General features: G+C 43.6%; 1 protein-coding gene across 1 annotated transcript in view; it reads right to left on the reverse strand.

The window, feature by feature from the left end:
- Nucleotides 1-9,240, reverse strand: part of UBA2 (ubiquitin-like modifier activating enzyme 2) — a gene marked incomplete at both ends in the record, with an annotated part of 20,883 nt that overhangs the window by 406 nt on the left and 11,237 nt on the right. Inside the window, 2 exons of the mRNA XM_009069200.1 lie at nucleotides 65-246; nucleotides 7,570-7,764. Coding sequence (XP_009067448.1) covers nucleotides 65-246; nucleotides 7,570-7,764 — 377 coding nt within the window. The remainder of the gene's footprint in view (nucleotides 1-64; nucleotides 247-7,569; nucleotides 7,765-9,240) is intronic.

Genomic DNA, 9,240 nt, shown 5'->3' on the forward strand with positions numbered 1-9,240 from the left:
AAAGCCTGCCGTGGGGAGTGGCCCAGCTCCCCGCTCAACCCCCCCTCACCTGTTGGCCACTCACCTCCCACTCCTGGAAGAGGCGGGTCAGGAATGTGTATTCCCTGGCCCGAAGGGACAGGAAGTCGATCAGCAGGAGCACACAGAGTGGGTCGTTCTCAGGATCGAGGCTTGGGAGTGAGGGTGCAAACAAGTGTGGAGTTAAAGCTGCTCTTGCTGTACTAAGTACCCCCATCATTCTCCTCACTGTTAGATACATGAAAACCCAAAGTACTGGGCAATTACAGCTTGACAATCCTGACATGGTTTTATCCCCACTTTACTTGCAATATACTTGTTTAATTTTAACAACCAGCAATGAAAAGTATATATTGCAAAAAGACTTTGCAATTAGGAGCACAAGAGCTATCAGAGTATTTTAACAGCTGAACATTTTGTGATTTGGTGTGGTAGTCCTTACTCCTGATTGTTGGTTCTATCAGTAAATCAGATATTAAGGAAAGCCAGCTGCTTCTGTTAAATAAACTCCATTGTCTGGGACTTCAGGGAGCAAAACAGCCAGGTGGAGTTATTGATCTGTGAATATCAGCTGGCTGGGCCTCCCAGGCAGCACTCCTGGTCGTGTAGCTGCCAGTGCCTTCGAGGGAGCACACCCCGAGCCAGCGGACAGGGAGACGTGCTGCTCTGCTGGGGGTTTGCTGCCCTGAGCTGCAAACACTTTGTTACCAACAAAACAGGGAATCTGTAAATGTGGGAAACTTTAGCCCTGCTGAAGACAATGGCAAAAATCCCCCTGGCTGTGTTGCAGTGTATGTTGTATCAGACCTGGGTTTACAATGCAGGAGGGAGTTCTTTGTCTCACTTCATCAGTTTAACAGTTTGAAGCTGCTCCACACATTTCTTATTGAACTGGATGCTATCTGATTTTTTGCAATTTCCTTCTTTGTCTCTAGCATTAAGAAATCAATGAAATTATACCTTGATGTCCCCAAGGTAACTGTTTTCCAATTTTACAACTGATTGCTTTCTCGGTGAGGAATGTAGTGACTGTTCTTTTTCTCGGGTCTGTTTCAAGACTGATGAAAAAACCCTAGAACCAACCATACACAAACCACAAAAGCCCCTTTTGAAATTCACACCAAAATTATGTTAAGAAATGTTTTTATTTTTGGATGGGAGACTGAAGTTTTGATTTTCTTGGAAGTGGTAGCTCTATTGGGTTTATATTGCTTTGCTTTGCTTGTTTGGATCCTGTATGTTCTTTCGTGTTATGAGGAGTTTAAGTGTAAGCAAACATTTTGGAATACAAAGTTTGGATGTTAATATGTATTTGGACTTGGGTGAGTTGTTTGCAGATCAGTCTGTTCTGAGCTGGTTTTTACAATTCTCGTTTGCTGTTGATCGCAGCTGGTGGAATTGCGATTGCAGAGCGTTTTAGGGCACCACCTCCTGGCAGACAGCACACGCTGTGCGACTCCTTCGCCGGGCACAACTATTCCAAGCATTTCTGACTAACGCTACTCCGCAGCCTCACAGGTCATTTCTCATTCTAAATCTGCAATAAAACACTATTTAACATTTTTTACATTCTTCGTATTCATTGCAAATGTAGCTATTCACTGTGCTGCACAAACAGAGCTCGGGACAGAGCCTGTGAGGCTCCGGTCACAACAGGCACTTTGTGAACGTGATGGGTTAGACAGACAACATATGTCCAAGCATTTATGATTAATACACCATTTAGGTATCTTATTTCTTTTAGGGTTTCATCTTCCACCTCTCTTACATATTTCAGATAACAGCACTTGGGCCAGTGCAGTTGGCTCGTACCTCAGAGGCTGCACATGGCCCTAGTGTTGTCCTTTCAACCACAGGACAGAACTGGTGTATACTCAAATGTACTTAGCAGCCACTACGTTTGCATCAATCCATGATTAAGTTGGGCAGCTCAGTTAGCAGTGCACCCACTGGATACTTTTAAAGAAGTCTTAGGTTGTATAGCATCTTATTTCAGAGACTTGGAAATATAGAAACAAACCTGGGACTCTACAAAGCTAAAATTTCTCTTCATAAGAAAGACCCGATGACAACACTGCAAACCATCATCCAGAAAAGAAATCAGATAGCATTAGTGCATTGAATAAAGACTAGAAATGTGGGGGTCAGACTGCCAGACACATATCCCCCCCCGCTCTGCTGGTGAGAGCATCAGACTGACTGTATGTGCCCCTCCATACCCACTCAAGAGAGTAAGAGCACTGACTTGACCTGGTAACACAGCACACTGCAGCTGTGAGGAGAAGGATCATTGAAGAAGAAAGAGGACACCAATCACATTTACATTTCATTGTATTTTCCATATAAAATGGTATTGTGGAGATATCACTTGTTGACTGTAAATAATGAACAAATCTGCAGGAAGGACAGAGTTGTTCCATAAGAGGGGTACCTATTGGAGGTTGGTCCCTGTACTCTGCATCCTCTGTGTTCTCCAGCTTGTAACCCCCCTAGATCCCCAGTAATGCTGCAGCCCTGTCAGCCCTGTGTCCCACAGAGCTCTCTCTCTGGACTTACCCCAGTCCTTAACCACTATGTACAGCAACTCCAGGTTCCTCCACCATATTCACCTACATCCCTCAACACACTTGTCAGTGCTGCTCTGTCTCAGGCTCTGATTCTCTCCCAGGTCCACCTGCACACCACCTTCTCTCTGTCCCCTTTGTAATCTCCACAGCTCCTAGCAGCATCCTAAGCTTCTGGTTAGGTGTTAGCCACCCTTTTTCCCCTAGCACACTCCTGCTGCCTCATTATCCCTGGCTAGATGTGCAAAATCAGCAAACTCCCACATGGATGTGCCTAGAGACCCCTCAGCAGCGAAGTGTGTGAGTACCACACCTAAGAAGCCTAAGTGCTCCCACAGAAGCTTTTGTGGGTCTGTCTCTTCTTGTCTACAGCCACTTACTCATAGTATTGCAGTGATGCAATTGCTTAGCATTTGCAAGTAGCTTCAAGTGTTGCTGAAGAGGATTGGCAGAGCAATTCCCTAAGTCTCTTTTCTTTAGGAAATCACACTGCAAGATTCTCACTGTTTCTCATGCGAGTGAAGAAGTATGTGCATGAGAAAGATAAGGTAATATGTATCTAAACAGCAATTTTCTTCTTCTAATATAAACAGACATCAAGCTGTATCTACATTTATTTATTTTATTCTATTCCTCCCTTAAATTGCCTCTCCCTCCCATACCTTTGTCTGCAGGTAAATGTTCTCTGTAATCATTCTGCTTAGACACTAGTCCAGGAATAATCTCAGGCAAACAAAAGTAAGATAACTGATTGGTGTCAGATTTGTTACCTGGATCCTGGTTTCAGCTTTCTTGCATGTTCAGTATTTGTTCAGTATTTTAGATGCACAAAATGGAAGGATCTTTGTCCTTATAGCTGCAAAGAGAAGAAAGTGTCTCTGCCTATAGGCACAGAAATAGAATAAAACGCAAGTTTGTTTTCCTTAATTCAGTGTTTATTCAGTTTTCTAATTCTAATTTAAAGTTTTGGGGCAGCAGAAGTGAGGCTTGAAGCAGATGTCAATGGTATACACAGACTGAGCACAAGCCCATTTTATCTCCTGGGATCTAATAAATGGATAGCAAGAGGCCTTTGTTGTAAAGGTCAGAACTTGAAATGGCACATCAATCTGCTTCCAGCTGTCAGAGTCAAGAGGCCAGGAAAGGATACACCTCTCTCTGTGTCTTTCAAGTAAGAAATAGTTTCATAAAGTAAAATTAAAATGTCACATAGAACTCCTGCAAACAGTAAATGGTCACACTTGCTCTGCAGGAAATGGGCTGGCACAAGGCTGTCTGTCGTCAGGGCCCCCAAAGGTCTGTCTCCTGAATCAGTTGCCTCATGAGGGTGATTCTCTAGATGCTTTGAGAATTCCTTCTCCGTAAGTCAGAGCAGTTTAATGAATCTCCAGTCAACTGTTGTCTATCATTGATGGTCAATACCCCTTTCCATGCTCCCCTGCAGAAAAGGGATACTGAATCAATAGCTTACAGAGAGGTATTATACACTCTCAGATGCATTCAACTACACTAGTATCCCTCTATTTTTCTTGTCCATACATGGCACTCAAATTCACTAAGTGAATAAAAAACACAAGTGTTACGAATTAATTGTCTCTATGAAAGCCAGAAAAGCTTATCTGCGTTACAGAATTTTGCATGAGTATAAAGAGCCAACCAGAGAACTCTGTGTGACAGAAGAGCCAATTTATATCACTGCAAATAGCAATTTGTAGACTGCTCTAATGAGCCAGGCTCAAAAATTATTAGTGAAGACAGAGCCTACACTAGGGTTGCCAAGCCAAGGCAGTGGGAAGAATTTTGCCTCCATTTTAACATTTACATCTTGTGCCTTCCAACTACACTTCCTTCCATGTGACTGTTACTGCTATAGTCAGTTGAGAAGTGGCTTTTTTTTAAATACTTGAGAGCTTAATAAATGTTTCAATAATTTTCTCTTAAGAGCATGAGCAAGCTTAATTTGGAAATTTCTATGTTAATACAATGTTGGTGACAAGCAGCCAATTAAGCACACTCATATTCCAACAGCAGCTTTTCAGTTAGCACAGCAGCAGTTTGCATTTCGTGGGTCATTCTGTACTGCCAAACTTAGGAACCAAAGAGCTGACACTGTCCTATGTGGTATCACAGCAGCCTGTGTAAAAGGAGTGCATAAAAATCATTGGCTTCAAAGTATGTTACAGGAAGGATCTAGGAGCATTTTCTGGCCAGGTAACTACACAGACACAAGCATAGAATCATAGCATGTTTGGACCTTACAGATCATCCAGTGCCAACCCCCTGCCCTGGGCAGGGACACCTCCCACCAGAGCAGGTTGCTCAAGGCTTTATCCAACCTGGAATGAACACTGCCAGGGTTGGGGCAGCCACAGCCTCCCTGGGCAACCTGTGCCAGTGTCTCACCACCCTCACAGGGAAAACTTCTTCCTAAGATCAAATCTGAACTTCCCTCTTTCAATTTATCCCCATTACTCCTTGTCCTGTCACTGCAGTTCCTGATGCAGAGTCCCTCTGCAGCTTCCCTGGAACCCCCTCAGACACTGGCAGGTTGCTGTGATGTCCCCACACCAACTTTTCTTCTCCAGGCTGAACAGCCTCAACTCTCTCAGCCTGAACTCACAGGGAAGGTGCTCCAGTCCTCTGATCAGCTTCGTGGCCTCATCTGGATTTGCTCCAACAGCTCCATGTCCTTCTCATGTTGGGGACACCAGAGCTGTGTGCAGCACTCCAGGTGGAGCCTCACCAGAGCAGACCAGAGGGGCACACCCACCTCCTTCACAACTACATCTCCCAAGCACATGACAATGAGAGTGTCTGTGGGGGTGAGTTCTGGCCATTCATGCTGCAAAACAAGTGATGATGCATTGTTAGAATTACTTCATGCCTCTCTAAAACTTCATCTAACCAGTGTTGTAAGAACAACTAATGACTTGAGTAGAGGCCAGTGAGACTGAATAGCACTCCCACAATTTTGTTTCAGCCCTAACTCTGGTTGGTGTGTGTTCCTTCAATTCAGCTCATACACCACTCAACTTCCAAGTCATGAACACTCCCAACTTCAGCAAAACTAATGCAGTAAGTTGCCAGAATTACAGCCTCTGCTGTTGGAATAGTTTAAAACAAGTTAGAAAGCTAAATTTAATAAAGCAGTGATTGCATTTTTAATAAAGCTTAAACCCAAAGCATGTCAGCATTAATTTCTGGAAGATGTCATCAGACATTACATTCTAGTGCTTCAGCTGTTTATGGCAAGGTTTCCATTGTAGCACTGAAAATCCTTTCTGTAACACCTCTCATTAGCATCTTTACCTCAGTCTTTGCTCATGTCAGCCAAGCAGCAGCTAACTCAAAAGTTTTGATTTCACCTCACAGTGAAGTATTATTCCTCCAAACGAGCCACAGCATATGGCCCTTACTACCTTAAGGAAGACAAACCATTAACTGCCTGGTAGAAAAAGTTTTGCACTGCATTGGCAATGAACATGATGCTGAGCTTTGTGCTGGCAAAATCAGGTGCAGGAACCAAAACCTAACAAGGCTGGGTTTCTTTTTCACATTCTCCTATACAGTTTGCATTTTGCCTCAAATTCCTTCAGTTTGAAAACTGTAACAAAATAACCCTTCTCTGCTCACTCGCCCTGGTCTGTGGGGCTAACTCTGCACACTCACCTCTGACAGAAGCAGTTTTGGTTCACTAACACCAAGTTGGAATATCATTTCAGCAGTGATAGAACTGGCCAGTGAATGTGTTCCAAGATGGTTTTGGGAGCTACCAAAACAAACAAATGCAGTAGGTTTTACAATGTCATTCTAAACATTGCACTTTTGTCCTACACACAAAGTGTGATGTGTAAAAACCAGTGCTTTCTTCTTTCTGAAGGCATGAGGTGGTGGAAGCATGTGTGGTGCTGAAACTGCTGCAGCTGCAGAGCCCAATAAGTCATTGTCCAAGGAAAAAAAACATTCACAAAAGTTTTATTAAAAAAATTCCCCTTTCACCTCAAACAAGTGAAGCTTAAGTTCTGTACTACTAGGTTATGTTTAGAAAAATGGAAATAATACAGTAAGTTTTGAAGGCTATACATTGTAAAATCCCATAAGTCAGCATAATCTTGGACTGTGCAAGCAAATATAGCAAGTATTTCAGATGTTATTTATTTGGTCCATCAGATGTACAGTATAGTAGTAGTATCTGGGCTTACAAAACATCAAATATAAATAACCTGAAACTGTAACAATACACAAAAATTTGCTTCTTACACTGACATACCAGGCAGTACGAGCTGAAAAACTGGAGGAAATGAACAGTTTTACAGTAATGTACATCGTGCCAGCTGATGTTTAGAACACTGTTAAAACATGGCACTAATTTGCTGTATTGAATTTCTTCTTTGCTTGTTCAGGGTGTGAAAAATGTTTAGGACTAGGCTAAAAATGCTTGTCTTCACGCCAAAAATAAAAGGTAGGCATCAGATGCTGACCCTGTACTAGACAAAAGTAGGTTTTCTGCCCTGTTGGATGATACCTAGAAGGTATTTACACAAAAATAACATGCTTTTTCCATGACTGTTTAAGCAAATACTTATCTCGAAGTATTTATAAGCTATGTTTCTACAACATTTAGTATGTGGAATTAATACGGAAAAACTTTGTGACACAGTCTATTGGTACAAGAGCTTTACCTTCCAGAGAAACAGACACCAGTTACTACGCCACTGGTTTGGTATTCACTGTGAACAAAGGCCTTAAAGTTAGTCTAGTTCTGGACATTTTTCACATCCCAAGCCAATATGCTGTTACAGTATTCCGCCGTGCGGATGATGCTGTCGCAGGGCAGCTGCGCGTTCAGCCTAATGCTCCTCGCGTCGCTCCCCCGCCAGCTCCACATGCACTCGCTTGGGCCCCACGCACTCACACTCTTTGTCTTCTGCTTTTCTCTTGTGGCTTCTGCTCTCCTCCTCCTCCTCCTCCACATTGCTTGAAGTACCTTCATCCTCAGAATCCACAATCATCAGGTCGTCCTGGTCCGACGCCGGCTCGCCGCGCGCTCTCTTTGTCCCCACGCACTCACACTCCTTCCCTGGTTTTCTCTTGCGGCTTTTGCTCTCCACGTCATCATCAGCATTGCCTGAAGTACCTTCGTCCTCAGAGTCGACAATCACCACATCGTCCTGATCTGGAGCTGAAATATATGTGGTTTTGATTCAAATGGATGCTGTAAATATAGTCTACTCTCCATGCAATTCATAGAAACATAGCATAGAATAATAGAATCAACCAGATTCTCATAGATAACAATGTGTCTAATACGACCTTGTATCTTGGAGCAGTCACAGCGTTCAGGGGTTGGAATGGACCTTAGAGATCAGCCTGTACCAACCCCCTGCCCTGGGCAGGGACAGCTCCCACTAGACCAGGTTGCTCAAGGCTCATCCAACCTGGCTTTGAACACTGCCAGGGCTGGGGCAGCCACAGCCTCCCTGGGCAACCTGGGACAGTGTCTCACCACCCTCATAGGGAAAACTTCTTCCTAAGATCTAACCTAAAATTCCCTCTCTCACTTTGTTCCCATGACTCCTTGTCCTGTCACTACAGTTCCTGATGTAGAGTCCTTCTGCAGCTTCCCTGAAGCCCCTTCAGATCCTGGGTCTCCATGCAGCCTTCTCTTTTCCAGACTGAACAGCCCCAACTTTCTCAGCCTGGATAATTCTTTATCCATATTCTTTGCCACTCCACTGCCACAGTATTTTCAATTTTCCTGAAATGGCTACAAAATAGTGGTTTTCACACAGTTATTCTTTCTTCACCAGAGGTATGGAAAATATTGCAGTAAGCCCAAAACACAGGAAATGCATTAGTTAACACGACCTTTTTCTGCATGTACAGAACAGAACTGCATCCTGTCTGCAGCAGTTGTTGAGAAAGAACTTTTCCACACACTAAGCTGCAGTGCAGCCTCTCCTTTCCCTCCCTCATTCAGCACAACTCCCAGGAAAGGCCATGCTTCATGGGAGGGAACATGCAGAGAGAGGGGGAAGTGGGAGGGTGAGCAGACTTGTAGAGCTAAGGGATAACAGTGGATAGGATAAAGATGGGAAAATAGAACCAAATAGGAACTTTCAAGACATCTAATGAATTTGGTTTGCTTTCAAGCACAAATTCACCATAACAACTAATTTGATGCTATTTTAAATAGAATTTGAAATAAATTTTAGCAATACTCTTAACATTTCTCTTGCCTGAAACAGGAGGCAAGTGACTACACACTTGGGCAGGCATCTTAAAATATGTGCACACATCGTCAGTCTGACAGGCAAAGGAACACCAACCAAAAGTGGATGCAGAACTATGAATACCTAACTCCCACAGCAAGTACCCAGAGTCACCCACTATCCCTCCTACCAGAACCTTTGCAATTCCCCAGCCCTCACCCCTTAAACCTTCCACAGCCATTTAAGTTGAACGGTTCTGAGTATGTTTACAGAAACAGTGCATGTGAGGGAGGTGATGGTACTTCTTCCTGAGAGAAGAGACCCTTCTCTGCAGGGAGAAAGTGATAAATTTGGCTGGTTCTTCTTGTGTCAAGCAACAGTGTGACCAGGAGTCAGAACAGGTCTGCCCTCCCTTGGATCACTGTGCAAGTGCTGCGTTCCTGCTG

The sequence above is a fragment of the Acanthisitta chloris genome, unplaced genomic scaffold, assembly GCF_000695815.1.
Source record: "Acanthisitta chloris isolate BGI_N310 unplaced genomic scaffold, ASM69581v1 scaffold31010, whole genome shotgun sequence".
Classification (NCBI taxonomy): Eukaryota; Metazoa; Chordata; class Aves; order Passeriformes; family Acanthisittidae; genus Acanthisitta; species Acanthisitta chloris.